Source organism: Juglans microcarpa x Juglans regia, chromosome 5D (assembly GCF_004785595.1).
Source record: "Juglans microcarpa x Juglans regia isolate MS1-56 chromosome 5D, Jm3101_v1.0, whole genome shotgun sequence".
Taxonomy (NCBI): Eukaryota; Viridiplantae; Streptophyta; class Magnoliopsida; order Fagales; family Juglandaceae; genus Juglans; species Juglans microcarpa x Juglans regia.
In genome coordinates, this window is record NC_054602.1 from 22,077,702 (window position 1) to 22,093,759 (window position 16,058).

The 16,058-nt window shown below is 36.6% G+C and overlaps 1 protein-coding gene across 4 annotated transcripts; it reads right to left on the minus strand.

The window, feature by feature from the left end:
* Positions 1-4,602: 4,602 nt before the first annotated feature.
* On the minus strand, positions 4,603-7,920 carry LOC121265830 (probable arabinosyltransferase ARAD1). Of its 4 annotated transcripts, none has more exons than XM_041169495.1 (4): positions 7,710-7,920; positions 7,364-7,514; positions 6,168-7,227; positions 4,603-5,408 (listed from the first exon to the last, which is right to left on the minus strand). In XM_041169495.1, the coding sequence occupies exons 3-4, from the start codon at positions 7,149-7,151 to the stop codon at positions 4,854-4,856; spliced, it is 1,539 nt and encodes a 512-aa protein (XP_041025429.1). In that variant the 5' UTR covers positions 7,152-7,227; positions 7,364-7,514; positions 7,710-7,920; the 3' UTR covers positions 4,603-4,853. The 4 variants fall into 4 exon arrangements, with proteins under 4 accessions (XP_041025429.1, XP_041025430.1, XP_041025427.1 ...); XM_041169496.1 differs by having other exon boundaries at positions 7,758-7,915; XM_041169493.1 differs by having other exon boundaries at positions 7,364-7,863.
* Positions 7,921-16,058: the final 8,138 nt, after the last annotated feature.

The window sequence follows — 16,058 nt, forward strand, 5'->3', positions numbered from 1 at the left end:
AAAAAGGCAAAAAGTGAAAGAAAATTATTAATTCCTGCTGTGTCCTTACTCCTTAGGTTTCTCTCTATTCAAAACCGAAAAGTTACTTTTTTTCTTTTCTTTTCCGTGCGTGCATGCGTTTTGGCTGCACCCTTCTACGCAGACATTTTCTTCTTGTGCATCTTTCTTCAAACTTTTTTTCTTCTTTTTCTTTAAGCATCAGTGCATCTTGGCCTATATATATATAAAAAAAAGAAATTAGAAAAAAATAAAAAAATAAATAAAAAGAAAAAATAGAATATCAAAAATGTGTTGTGCATGTGAAGAAATATTTCTCAATTAAATCACAAGTTATAAAATTAAGCATAAACTATGATATAAATCAATTTAAATCACAACTCGGATTTATTCATCTTAAACATTTTTCCATCTAAAACCAATAATGTAATGAAATAAATAAAATATATTGGTTCTAAATGTATAAAATATGCAATAACTCAGCTCAATCAGCGACCACATCTTTTTGGATAATATGCCAGCAATGTTTATAGAAAAGAGCTGTCATCCCATCTGGTCCTTGTGCTTTATGATTTGGAATTTGTTTGAGTATACAAAAAATTTCCAATTCCAAAGGCATAGCTATCAGGAGTTTATTTTCATCCTCTGAAATCTGTCTTTCAAAAATGTTTTCTAGATGCTCCGGGAAAATAGGATTTGTAGAGGTATAAATGGATTTAAAATAATCTATGAAAGTAGATTCAATGATATCTTGATCCATTGTCCAAATACCTAGACTTAGCTTGATTGAGTCGATCTCATTTCTTCTTTGACAGATAGTTGTTGACATATGATAAAACTTTGTGTTTAGGTCAGTTGTGGTGAGCCAGTTGATTCTTGATTTTTGTCGCCTAAGAGTTTCTTCATTTTTAGTTGTTCTTGAAGCTTATAGTGAAGAAATTTCTCTCTATAAGCTCCACTGGTTCAGCGGATTACTCTGGAGATTGCTTAGCTCTAACTCAAGATGCTGGATGTTGGTCTGGATCTTCCAGAAGTGGATTTTATTCCAATGCTTGAGTGCCTTTTTTGTTTCCTTAATTTTATTGCACAGAATAAAAGCTAGATTCCCGTAGAATTGATGGTTCCATACCTCTTGAATTATAACATTGCTGAGTGGCTCTCGAGTCCAGAATTCCTCAAATTTAAAAGGAGAGAGATTCTTCCTTATCTTCATAGTGTTAAGCAAGAGGGGATTATGATAAGAGGTTGAAGAAACTATGTGTTGGATATTGGCATCTGGAAAAAGTATGCGCCAATTTGCATTGGCTATACCATGGTCCAGTCATTCTCTAATGATTGCCTTTTCCCATTCGATTATTTGTCCATGTGAAAATAGGTCCCGAGAAGCCAATATCGATAAGGCCATGAGAATCCATTAAACTTTGTAGGCCGCCTATGGATGAGGATGTTACTGGTCTACCACCACATTTATCTTGTTGGCCTAATAAGTCATTGAAATCACCTATGCAGAGCCATGGACCATTAAAGGAGCCGTGAGTTGAATCCAAATGAGTCCAGAATTTTGTTTTTTGTTGCCATTGTGCTGGGGCATAAACAAAAGTTACTAACAAAGGACTATTGAGAGGATCAAAATAAACCAAAATATAAATAGCATTAGCATTAATATGAACCGGTTCTATATCCACACCCGGTCGCCATAATAACAAAATGCCTCCTTTTTTTTTCAGAGGCTGGGGACGTGTACAAAATGGTGGAAACCCAGTCTATTTACAATAATAGAGGTGCTATCATTAGACACCATGGTTTTTGACAAAAAGATAATATCCGAATTAAACTTATTTATAAAAGCCCTTAAACTTCTGATTGCTTTTGGGCGGGCTAGACCCTTGCAATTCCAAACCAGGGACTTCATAGAAGAGCTGGAGGCATGGTAGAGCCCACCTCGTCAGCTTTCTTGGATTTTTCGGGTAGTGATGCCTTGGATGAAGCTCTAGTATATGGTTTTGATCTTGCAGCTTCCTTTCTTTTTATAACCTTACCAGATGATGCTCCTTTTGTTTTAATAGAAAGTAACAAACCAGCTGCTTCTTTTTCCTCATCTTCAGCTTCTTTGATAATGTTGCCTATCTATGGGTTATCAACCTCAAGTATTTTCTGCATTTTAGTTCTCGGTGGGTTGGAACCTTGGTCAGAAAGAGGAGCCACCCTTTTGATAGGGATTAGTGAAGTTGAGCTGTCCTGACCACTAGCTTGAGAACCAACTTGTAGCGAAGACTCAACAAATCGTATGTTGGGCCTTGAGTCTGCCGAGGGAGCACTTAGTATAACTGGGTGATAAGAGATGGAAGGCACAAAATTTAATTGTTTTGGTTTTGGATCCAACGGGCTTGATGCATTGAAATGGGGATCGGACTTCCATTTGTTATTTTGGGCCATACCTTCCAGTGGGTTTTTCATGCTCTCTGTCGTCTCTCTTGGGCCTTGTAGAGAAAGTCTAGTTAAAATCTGCTGTGAAATATTATTTCTCACCAACAAGAAATCAGTCAGTTTAGTTTGCATAAAAACTTCCGCATTTGTCTTCAACCAACTAGAGACCCATTCTTCAGTGTTTATAGATGGGAAAATGATAATATTCTTCGAGTCCGTCCTCGTGAGATTACTGCAAATGACCTATGGAGCGATTGATTGAGAACCCTGTGCCTCTTGAGTGATTGATCGAACAAAGTTTGTTGGAGGAGAGTTAACACCCGGAGTGAATAAGGGAGTTTTGGTTGTTGGAGGGCCATTTATTACATTTAAGGGGCTACTGTAGACTACAATCGATGAGGCCATCCTCACCATCCAATCCAGAGGGAGTTCGCCCACTGGAATGCTGCTGTGAGCGCCACTAAGAACGCTGCTGTGAGGGCCACTATGAATGCCGCTACAAGGGGCTGGGAACATCTGTGGAGACGTCAATTTTGGCCCGATTTCCTTCTGCCTTGTTGAAATTTGGGAGGTGAGTTGATTTTTCGCTGGGTTTTCCGCTAGGTTGCCTTTAGATTTTCCACTGGGTTTGTAGCTTGCATCTGCTTGAAATTTGAATTGATACTCATTTGGGTTTGGCTGGAAATAAGCTCATAGGTAGAATTAACTCTAATCGGAGGTTTGAGTGAGTAATCTTTGTGTAAGGTCCGATTATTTGCTTGATGAAAATCTCAATTTTTTTCCAACTTTCATCTAACGAAAGAATTTCCTCTTACAGAGAGGTCTTCTTCTATTATAACAACTTTTCCTTTCCCTTGTAAATCATCTGTTATTGGTTCGTTTAAAGGAAACATAGGTAGAATGAGGGCCGATGAACCAAAACCCCTATTTTCTAGCATTTCAATGTCTGGAAGGCTCTCTCTTTCTTGAGTCCTTTCTTCTTCCTATGGAGAAAAATCTATAGAGATTCTAGGGACTCTTTCTTGACCTCGTTGAATAGGATTAGCTGACATGAAAATAGGAGATTCTACACGAAGCCAAGGCCCAAATGGCATCTATTCTGAGTTGGACTTTAGAGAATTACAAAAATTTGAGAGTGCCTGATCCTTCCACAGGCATAACAAAATCAGAAAGACGTTCATATTTAAACGAGACCCATGTGTTAAAGTTGTTGTCCCCAGGTTCCCATAGTCCTTGCTTCAGAGGATTGGTGATGTCTAAGTCCACCTTTATTCTGATAAATTTCTTACAAGGTAAACCAAAAAGAGGATCAACATCCACACCTAGGAAGGTTCCCAGCGCATTCCCTATTTTATAAGTATTTTTTTCTGTCATATGGTTTCTGGTAAGCCCATGGATTTGAATATGGAAGGGTGATGTATTGAGATGAATCTCTTTTCATGTAGTTTCTGCAGGACAGTTTTTGAGGATGAGAAGATGCCCTTTGAAGTTCCAAGAGATTTGGCTCAAGATTCTCTTTTTATCACCGGCATTTTGAAAAGTAAAGAGAAATGTGTTTACATCAAGATCTTCAATGTGAAACTTACTTAGGAAGCTCCAAGTGGCTCTAAAGAAAGCATGTAAGGAAATTATGTTCAGCGGACGAGTTGCAACTATTCTACCGATAAGAGTTAATTCAGGGTCACTATTAGAAAGTGTATTTTCAGAGGAAAGATTTAAACCTTCCTAAGAAAGGGCTTTTGTTTGGTGAATCAGCTGCTCCATATCCATAAAGGGAATGACAAGAAACTGTGAGAGTTTGTAGAAAGTTGTCGAGGATCACTACTGAGAGAGGCAGAGAGAACTCTAGGAGAGAGAGCGGGAACGAACACCTTTCATTTCATTTGATTCTCTTTGAAGGTAATTTTATTTTTCGAAAATGTTTTTTTGCCTGATTCTTCTTTTGATGATCAATTTAGCCCATTATTTATAAAAAAAAAATAAAAATAAAAATAAAAAAGAAAAAAGAAAAAAAAAAAAAAAAAAGGATGTACTCAAACATGGCAGAATCCGCACGGTTGCACTTGAACATTTATAAAATGTGAAGTAGGTTGTCATAAACAAGCCAAATACAATGATTTCTACTCCTTTAGGCAAAGCTTGAAGCAGCTAGAGAAAAGGTAATGCCTTTACAAAACATGATGCCGACATTTGGCAAGTTTGTTTATTGATATTATAACATGAAAGAATAAAAGAATAAACAAAGAAATGTTATGAAAATGAATAGCCATCCATATGTATTGAAGCTGAATTAATGCCTTTACAAGAAAGTTATAAAGTCGGTATCAAAATTTGAAATGAGAATATACTCTATATTTCTCTCTTTGCGGCAATGGCACAGCCTAATATCCCGCCGTGTCAAGTAAAAAAATGCTAAAAGATGCGAAGCCTCACCAAAAATTGTTTGGTGATGGTACCGATCTTACCCCCCTATCAGAGCGGACAGCATAACTTGAGAATCGCCTGTACTTGTTTAACTTCAATCTAATAGCAGGAACCTTACGTGAAACAGCCTGCCATATCATTTGGACAGCGTCACCCTCTTTTGATGGGTACTGAAACTCGTAGAAATTTTCAACTTCTTTCAACTTCTGCCACATTCTGATCCACTCGTCCTTCCCAATATTCCTGATGAGATTTATTAGGAATTTTTCTTTAAGAGCATCGCTCGAGCGAACAAATACACAGAATTGAGAATAGTCAAGAACATCCTCGTATGGGAGTTCGATATCATCACTAATAATGACCGGAACACAGCGGCTAGCAATGGCATCAAACAGACGGTTTGATGACGGGGTGTCGCCTGCTATATTGAGGCAGAATTTTGAAGAATGCATTCCCTGGGTAGCTTTCTTAATTCCATCTTTTTGCACACTTCCAAATGCAAAGTGCACATCTTGCTCGCCCTTCAAAAGATAAAATAACTCTTGCCGAATATAGCCTCCCTGAATATGGGAAATTAGAGAATCTTGATTAAGTTGGAAACAATCAAACCCAAATTCACATGAAGAATACAATACAGACAGCTGAAACCAAAGACAAATTAATCAACCAATTGATCATACAAGCTTCAGGAATCCAATAGACATTAGGATTTTACAAAAAAGTGGGCCAACCACACAAAACTTCATTAGAAAGCACTTCTAAGGCCCATTTAGGATGGTGAAAGTATTTCATTTTATCTCATCTCATCGTTACAACTTTCTCAAATTCTCACACAGAATATAATAAATAATTCAACTTTTTCAAATTCCAAAACAATAATAATATTAAAAAATAATATTATAACAATATTTTATTCAATTTTCAACTTTTATCTAAAACTATCTCATCTCATCTCACTATCCAAACCTCACCTAAATGAAAAATCTATCAAATCTGTGCATTCATGTACGAAAATAATTACCTATGTGATAGAATATTAAGCCCACTCGAAGAGTTGCAGTGATTCAAACAATAACAAAAAAATTATAAATTCATCAACTAGAGTAGATTCAACTAATTCTTCATTAAAAAAAAATTGAATTTCAGTAAGATAGTGTCTAACTTGGCTTAAATATAATAATGAAAATTAATTGAGGTGCTGAGCTAAAGCTTAAGGTTTCGAAAACATAGTTTTTAGCAAATTTAATTACCCAACTTTACAACTGCTGAAACGAAAAGAAACAACTAGCTAAAAGAATTTAAAGAGGAAGATCACATACATCCTTTCTATAGATTGCTCCTTGGAAGTATAGCAAAGTTGGACGGCTATCAAAATCAGGTGAGTCATTGACATTCGAACCGATTACATGTTTGTAAGGTGCAATCACATCTTTATCAACATTTGCTATATTTGGAGGATATCTTCCGAAGTCTGAAAGTATAAACATGGCACGCCAGAGCTTCATCCTTGCATCTAAAAGGCTATTTGGATGATGGGCCACAATCAAGTGGTCACGTCCTCTTGACCTCTTCCATTCCTTTTGGGCTGTTAAAAATCTCACTAGCTTCTCCTGTTGCAACTTATTCATGCTCTTTCTCTGGTGTGGGTCAGCCTTGGAGTACCGGTTATAGCATAAGGAAGAAAAAAATGGTACAAAAATAATATCAGCGTCACTGGAGTTGTGGACTCTTATTGCACTACGAGGAGCATTTGGAGCATCAGGAAGTTCGGAAGCCAGGAGATCCAAAGTAAGCCAATATTCTATACTGTGTTGCAAGTTCAATCCACCGGGATAATCGGGTATCTTACTTCGAATATCTGGCCAAACACTACCACCTTGAGCCTTCCAATCCAAAAGTCCAAAATGAAATTCCGGGGGTAAATCATACATAAAAACCTTAAGAACTACTTTGTTTTCTTTTTGCTGAGCTAGAAGTACTATATCATTGGTATTGCATTTCACATCTGTTTTTGCATTTTCTTGGGATGTTTCTTCTTCTTGTTCTTCTGCATCGACAAGGATTGACCGATTTCCGATTGAGGGTTCAACTTCATTCTGACTATGGGTTGCAGAACCCCGATTGTCGCTCGTAGCCAGAAACTTGGAATTGGGTAACAAATTATGGTCAATGAAATTAGGACGACCAGTTGAACGCAGCACAAAGAACCAAGATAGTATGAACAAGATCGATACTATTGTGAACAAACAAAACAGATAGTTCCGAGAAGTGATTCCAAGAGACAAGGCATTCCTCTCAGCCATTGTAATAAGAATCCCGTAAAAGTTCAACAATCTCGCGTTAGAACTATCATTACATATCGGAAGAAGGACAACCAACCTGGAATGTGTCAAATGGGTAACAATGAAAATGAAGGATAATTAAACTTGAGCATTTATAGGAGAAATTATAGATAAAAAAAGATGGCAGCACTAAGCCAAGCGAATCCTGCTCAAATTGAGGAACGATTACTCACAACGATTACATAGATAGAACCTGTATCACTTCATGGACCACCCTGCTAGCACAACTTACTTCAAACATTGGGCATAAATAACCTCTGGATAAATCCCAATGCAAGAATCAGATTCAAAATGAAGAAATAGCTCATCTCCCAATGTGTAAATCTGCCAAAGAAGAAGGACCAACGAAAAAGAAAGCAAACTCAGAGGAAATAAAAATCCAATCCAACAAAACCCGCCAAGAAAGCAGCGCCCAAAAAGAGTCGAGAAAACCAAGAAAAGAAGATAAAGATGTTTAATGGTGGTTAGATTTGATGAATGAAGAGTGAAAGAAGAATATATGATGGAATCATGCCGTACTGTTGGAATGGTGGTGATGTTATCGAAGGAAAAGTCTCTCTATCATACCCTCAAGGACTTGTTTGCTAGCAAGAAGAAGAAGAAGAAGCGCGAGAATAGGGTCTTATCGATGGAAGCGGACCTCCTTGGCTCTTCTTTGGTGGGACTGCCTTCTGCTATTTCTTTGGCTATTCTTTTGTACTTTGAGCAAATTGGTTACAATATTTACTACATAGTTTCAACTCAAAACGATAGTTATATAAGACCTACTATTTTCTAGGGAAAAGAACAGCAATCGCTCATGACAGCTTCCATTTCTGCCGCATACTTGAAAATAATTTTGGTAGGAATTCATTTGTTATAGAATTTTTAATATCAATGAATTAAAATGCCTAAACCCCTCATGAAAACGAAAATAATTTTCATAAATATATAATCTCATAAATAGATTTTCTTTATGGTTTGTGTCGTGGATGTGTATCGCAACCCTGTGAACACCCTTGGCGAACCTGCACTAGAAAACCTAGAAAATGCCTATTACAGGTCTCCGATGTCTAGGCCTATAAAACCTAAGAATTTTTCAGTATTAAAAATTGAGAAATATTATATCTATAAAGAAATTTCATAAAAATAAATAAATAAAATAACATGACTTCATATGATACATTAGATCTATTTTATAATAAAAGTAATTTTATATCTAACATATCACGTCAAATATATCAGTTTGTATGCTTATTTTTAAAGAATTTTTTTGTGACTAAAACATTTCTTTTAAAAATTATTAATGTCACCCATAATGTTTTATAAATCTAGAAATCTAAGAGTTTCTCCGTTTAGTTATTTGCATAATATTTTTATAAATATTAAACACGTACGCAAGATTATGTTTCATTTACAGGCCGGTGTGTTTGGTTCTTACTTTAGATTATGTTGATGCAGAGCATCCCGGCCAGCAGTTTGCTTTGTTTTTGTCTGCATAATTATTTATAAATATTAAATACATACGCAAGTCTTTAATAGACAGTTACCAATGTAATAATTTCCGAAAGAGCGTTTGAACTTCATAAATATATTGAGTGTTAATACAGAATAGTATAAGGTATAGACACGGTCCTAAATGTGATTATCTTCTAGTATTCTTTGCGTTAAATATGGGCTAGAAATTATGAAAAAAAATTATACAATCTTTCTATGTTCTTATGTTCCTCTGCATATTAGGACGATGCCATTAAAAAAAACTATAACAAATTTGTTTAAATAGGATTTAAAAATCTCATTCACAAGACTTTGGAATGTTAAAGGGACATTAGTCGGCCCAAATGACATATCTAAGAATTCATAGTAGCATCAATGTTTCCTGAATACAGATTTAGGAATGAGTTTTGTTATACAACTACCCACTGTTTACTCAACCTCCGCATTCCAGACTACGTGGTTTTTTTTTTTAAATGAAAACGTGCATCCCCCTCCCCCGACGTTCTTCATTTCTTCATAAATCCTTCCCATGCTTTCTCTCCTTCACTCTCCTAGCTCGTGTCCTTTCGCCTACCTCACCCTTTGCCCGCCCCATGTGGCTCCATCACTCCAGCACCGTGTAACAGAAGTTCTCCTCTGGGTTCGCCATTTCCATACGGCTTCTCCAGCTTCACCATTTCTGCACGGCTTCAGTCTTACATTGGTATTGTAGATGCCGAGACCCACCGTCTGTCGTCTTACAAGGGTAAAAAATTAAAGAAAAGGGTTTTTATTTTTCTCCTTTTGTTTCATCTCTCCATTTCTAGCATTACTCATATTGTGTGTTTATGCCTTTATGGATTTGCGATTTGATGTTTGTTTGATCTGTGTTTTGTAGATTTTTTGGGTTGCTGATATTGTATGTATGTCAATGATTTTTTTGTTGTTGATAACATTTGAAATGAGCGAGATTTATTGGCTGGGACTGGTTGGAAGGTGAAAACATAGAGGGAATATACCATAAAGAGTTTTACAGGCTTGATATACAACATGGTATAAGGTTCATAAGCATGGTCTCAAATTCTTGAAGAACTAAAATTTATACTTTTTACTAGCTCCTTTAAACAAAACCATACATCTAAGATAGCAAAAAGATCTAGAAGTGGCTTGACCCTGCTGTTTTCATAACTATCTAGAGGCATGGTGACATCGCAACTCTTTCCTATGTTCATAAATGGAAAACTAGTTTATAAATCAGAAAAACTATAGGCAAGTATGTAAGACAAGATGACTTAAAATCACATCATCAAAGAAATAATTCTTTAGAGGTAAACAAACCTAAGCGATAATAAATCAGGGTAGAAAAGATGGTGTTATTCTCACCAAACCAATTGCAGATCCATTTCTTAGGCCCTTTGTATCATCTTCATTCTCCAAATTGGAGGTTGCTCTGTTGGAAAGGGAGAGCATCTTTCTTTTGCAAATGGCAAATATCTTAGACATGATGGAAGCAGCTTTCAATTTTAAACAATCATAAAACACTTTGGAGTCATTTCAGTTGCACCAAAATGGCAACATTAACTTATCTTAGAAACTTGGTTACACACCATGGTGCCATTCCATGCTTCTTTTAAAATCAACCACGAAATGCATCTACATTTGTTCTGTGACATACATAACTTTACTTCGCTTATTCTTTAACACTCCAATTCAATTTGCTTTAATCTCATAAAAGAAATAAACGTTGCACGTACAAGGATAAATGATCAAAATTTCTCTTCAAAAAAATGATAAAGAAGTACATCTGAGTAAAAGAAAGCTGCTCACATTTTGTTGATCTATTTTCATGCAAGGATACAGTTGTTATCTCAAATGTAGCTAAGAACTATCATTTTTCTATTTATTTATTAATTTTCTGGTTAGCATTTTTCTTTCTTTTCTTTTCTTGGGTATACAATAATTTGTGATCATGACCATCACTATCAAACTTGAATCCAATGCATCAAGGAGAGCAGAGAGAACTCCTTCATGTAAATCAAGAACATGTCCTTCCTGTAATGGAGAGAATGCAGCACCAAATAATTTGGTCCCCAGAAAAATCAAATCACAGTATAGATAACTAAATGAACTATAAAGATTGGTGGCACTTATAGACCAGCACCACCTTTTTAAACCCATGCTTTCTACACCATTCACATTGGTTATTTGAAACTGTCGTAGTGTCTGATATTCTTGTCATTTAGTTAATACATTGTTTATGTATGTAAATAGGTAGTACATTTTGGCCGAGTAATTCTCTATATGTTATAGTGCATGCTTATTAATTTGTAATGAAAGTGTATTTTTGTTTTGTCAAATTTGACGTGAAGGAAAATATTTGATGAAGACTCACAATATGGTGAGAACCTGAAAGCACAACTTGGTCCTATTGTTGACAACATTGTTATCCCAACCTAGTGTAGTACTATCACACGATCAATGCCACCTGGCAATGATGAGGTGTGATATGTTTCACGTTTTTAGATCTTTCTTCTCGTTGTTCCATTTTTAATGTCTTTGTTTAATTTTTTAGAAATTTTAAAGTATTCAGGATGGGTCGTGCATGCCCAATGGGACTTAATATCTTTAGAAATTGGTTGAAGTATTTTTTATGGCCGTGCATTTATATTTCTGTTAGTTAATTATACTCGTTCAATTAGCATTTTATTTTAGATGGTCGTGCATTTGATTTTTGCACTGTTGGTACAGGTATAAACCACATATGAGCAACGAGAGGAGGGATGCTTTCAGCATACATGAGGGAAGATCGGGCGTGTAGCATTTTTGTGAAAATGGAAGTGTTCCATTTAAATCAAGTGTAATAATTTCAAGAAGTGTAAATCATGATATGTAAAAGGGTAATCTATATGTAAATGGGTACTATTTTTTGAAGTGTAAAAAAATAGGACTTCATTGAACTTTATAAATATTTTTTGTTCAATTGTGAAATGCAATGAGGAGTGCATCTTATTGTTCAGGATTTTTGGAATGCATCATGCTTAGGTACCTGATGCCTTTTGCCTTTCTACTTTAGAATGCCTTGATGTTTTACCTTTCTGATTTTCAACGTCATTTATTCTATTTTAGAATGCATTCTTTACGGGAGAAACTCCAGCTAATGAGATCAAACAATCCCATGCCTCTTGTCATGGTCTTTGGATAAATATATGCTAAGTCATGAATTGGTGAGCAAATAGGTAGTTGGCAACCATAAGATGAGACCAGCTATCTAAAACTTGATCAATATCAATGAATCTAACCAAATAAATAGAGACAACTTGCCACAGGTATAAAAAAAGAAGAAAAATGTGTCACAGGTTTGTCCTCTAGTTACATCCCTCATTTCATTCAAATCCAATAATCAGAAGATTCAGAACCTCATTTCATTGCATATAAATAAAGCCCACAAAACCTCATTCCATTGCATATAATCAAAACCCTATCACATTCAAATCCCTCATTTAACTGTAATAAAATATAGTTTGGGCTGTCCAAGCAGCACCTCATTCAAATATAAATAACATACTCCCTAATTCACAAGTATTAATTAATACTTACAACTCAACATACAACTGTGGAAGGAAATACACCAGTTCAATTTTCAAAATAAAACAACAAGAATGTATTGTACTTCTCTAACTTGAGTTTAAACAAATACAACAACAAAGACAAAACCAGCAGCTAAAGCCATTATTTGGCTGCAATGATTTCCATAAATCTTCAGTCCTGCAAGTGTCAAAAGTGCTGTCCAATCCCATTTTTGGAAATACATCATTATTTATGTAGAAAAAACAAAGAAACATATAAATGAGACTGAACTAAATTTCCAGTAACAAACAAAAGCATGTCCTAAACATATAAATGAGATTGAATTAAATTTCCAGTAACAAACAAAAGTTGAGTGCCAGAATAACAAGAAAATGTATTAGAGAATGGAAATCATTGCAAGAGAGTAGTCGGCAACCACTACTTTGTATAGACAGGAATAGATTTAACATAAAACTTTAATAGCAATGAAACACATAGGGGAAACAAATTTTTCTAGACAAGTAATGTACAAAAGAAAACTTCTTAACTTGAATGGTATCGTGTCATGGGAATCTCTTGCAGTTCCCATCTAATGCATAGATATTCACCTAGCAAAGCCATCACTGCAATTCCAGTACTAAAATACCAACTAATACACACATAAGATTTAGCTACAACTAACAAAACATATCTGGAATAAAATATTTTGGCAAATTGCTAACTGTTTAATAGGCAATTATTTTACATTCAACACTTAACATAGTTCATAACAGAGAGCTTTTACAAAAACAAAATGTAATTTACAAGGGATGTAACCTAATTTCTAAAGGGCTTTTTATTTGGAGTAAAAGAAATACTAGGTTTTTCAGTTGGCTTTTGCTTTTGTGCATTATACCATAGAAATGATACATGGCCCTTAACATTGGAATTCAGACGCAGAGCATAAAAATAAAAATCTTGAATTTAATGTGTAAACATGTGCGACTGAGAAGTGAGTCCCATTAAAGTGTTAAAAAAAAAATGCAGACACTCTGAGAGAGAGAGAGAGAGAGATGCAACATTGACACAAAGGTAGACATTTAAAATGAATTGAAAAAAAAAATTACCTTTGACGAAGATTTCTTCTACTGAAGGGGTGAAGGAGATGGGTCTTCAAAGGTTGTAATGAATCAGTCCAGTTGTGTCTCCAAAAAAAATGCAGAAACTCTGAGAGAGACGGACGCAACATTCACACAAAGGTAGACATTTAAAACGAATTGGGAAAAAAAAAAAACTTTGATGAAGATTTCTTATACTAAAGGGGGTGAAGGAGATGGGTCTTCAAAGGTTGTGGTGAATCGTTCCAGCGGCTTGGGGCTAAAGGGGGGAGAGAGAAGGGTTTCGAGTTAGATGTTCCGAGGAGAGGTTGCTGAATTTTTCTAGGGTTCGAGATTGAATGGGGTGAGGGCATCGGGGTGAGAAAGAAGGCGTGAGAGAGAAGAGTCTGAGGTTCGAGAGGGAGAAAAGGGAGAGTTGAGAGGTCTGAGGGAGAACGAAGGTGAGAGGTCTGAAGGAGAACGAGGATGAGAGGTCTGAGGGAGAAGAGGGAGAATGAAGCAGCTCGGGAGGGGTGTTTGATAAACCGTGACGTGAGGAAGAACGGGGTTCGGCCACGTTAGGAGTGTGGCGTGCGGTTAGGAAACCGGAGGTTGAGTAGATTTTTTGATTTAGGAATATCCTCAGCCCACCCTAATTTGGTGGTACAGTTTCTCTCTAGAATGGATGTGATGTTATTTGGACTTTAACACCCTCCAATAAGAAAGGGCCACCTCGGCATTCCACAGTTTAATTCTATAAGCCCCATCACAATTGATACCTACTAAGATCAAAAGACTTATGTGAAGAAAAAATTGGGGAGCCTCATTTGGTACTAGACCACCAGACACTACTAGACCTCCGTCATCCTTCTTGTGTACATCGTCGTTGTTTTCTCCGCCACTTACATGGTTTGGTTTGGAAACATTATAATAGCTGGAAATTTTTAAAGAAATTATAGTGTTGGTAGCAAATTGTGAAGGCAATTCTCCCATGGTGCGGCAGACTAAGGTGGGGTTTGGAGACCCTCCTAAGTTCATGGTGATACTGCCCTATGTACTCAAAGAAAGACAATGAGTTGCCTTGGTTAATTTTTGGTAAAATTAACTCACTTTGTAACCAAAGAAAGATAATGAATTGCCTTGTATAGAAGCAAAGTGCAGAATCCTCTTGTTACAAATGTAGTCTATAGTTGATCACTTGAGCTCGCAACTAAGATCAAATAAAATGCCTTTCTTCATGACCATTCTTGTACCTAGAACGCATATAGAACATATCCTTTATATCAGTTAAGTTTCTCAAATACCCTATAGAAGAATCCCTCTAGGAATCCTTCCTCAAGATCTACATCAGGAACTTAAGCTCAACCGTATCAACTTATTTCACAGGATACACAACATGTACATTTCCCTCCCTCGCAACATCAGAAGAGTGGGCCATTAATAAAACATCAACATGGCTTTAGTTTGTGAAGAATCACGAGAACTGTTAACTCTGCTTATAATAGTCGCTTAAGACCTTCTCCACCTAGACTCAGCTAAGGATGGGATGGCTTCTTCTAGTCTCATTGCGAATATTTAGATCTACTGATATGAGAATATTCAAGATAAAAACTAGAGTTTGTAGGGTCACAGAGTGAAGAAAGATGGCAATGGGTCATGGCAACGGTGATGTCGTCAGCTTCGATGGTCATGGCAACGATGATCTTCATTGCAATGGAAGCATGGGTCGTCAGAGAGAGGGTCATGGCCATGGGTCTGGGAGATTGAAGGGTATTGGACGATGATCTTGGGAGATAGGGTCTCTGTATGAAGGTCTTCATTCTGTGTTGTACGATCCCATTCTTAGACCCATGGGAGGATGAGGTGGGGTGCATTTGAGAGTGTTATTTGAGGTTTAACACCAGGACCTGTGCAAAGATTTTCTCTTGGTGGTAAGCTGAGTGCAAGTCTAGTTTGGAAAATAATTGGGCACCACTTAACTCATCCAGTGGCTCCTCAATCAAGCTGAAAAATCCCAAGAAACTAAGCACCAAGACTCTTTCCAAATCTCACTCGGTTTGCCCTCAGGGAAGGGAAAATGAAAAACTCCAAGTGAGGGAATAAAGAGAGAGGGTATGGGGCTATAGGGGACGGATGAGGGCTGACCTTGGGTGGCTAATGGTGTGACCAATTGAAGGGAGAGGTTGCTTGTAAAAGTGGTGGAGTTTTTTAGCTGAAATGGGTTGGAAATGTGTTGGCCAAATGGTGACTTTGTGTGTAGGAAAAGCTTGTTTATTTGACATTCTATAAGTACACTATCTGGGGATAAATCAAGGTACAAGTTCAGCCATGGGGGAAACTCGTGTGAGAAGTTTGGGTAAAATAGAAGCAATTCGGCTGGAATTAAAACCTCAAAACCGAGTGACTCTAATTAGGGTATAGATAGGGTTTCACTTAGGGCTTCAAGTCCACATGTAATTTTTTGGTCTAATGAAAGCATCATGGTGTAAGGGAGTGGATGAGGATGTAAGAGAAAGTACATGAGTGGATGGTTGCTTGTAAAAGTAGTTTAAACCAAAGAGAGAAGCAAGATTGTCAAAACCAAGTGGTACACTTTTGGGGTTTGGATTTTGGGCTTTCGGTTACCCTAAGGGATTTGGGGTTTCATTTAGGGTCTCAAACCCTTTTTGGTGGTTGACCATAGTTGTACTTGAGTGATTGGAATAGTGTAGTGAGTGTAAGAAAGGCATGGTGTTGTAAGAATGCATGTAGGTTGCTTGATTGCACTCTA

Excerpts from the sequence above, each read along its gene's own strand:
- LOC121265830 (XM_041169495.1), bottom strand. The coding sequence starts at position 7,151 with ATGGCTGAGAGGAATGCCTTGTCTCTTGGAATCACTTCTCGGAACTAT. Across the intron at positions 5,409-6,167 it reads GAGCAATCTATAGAAAGGAT|GGAGGCTATATTCGGCAAGA; the intron begins GTATGTGATCTT and ends TCCCATATTCAG.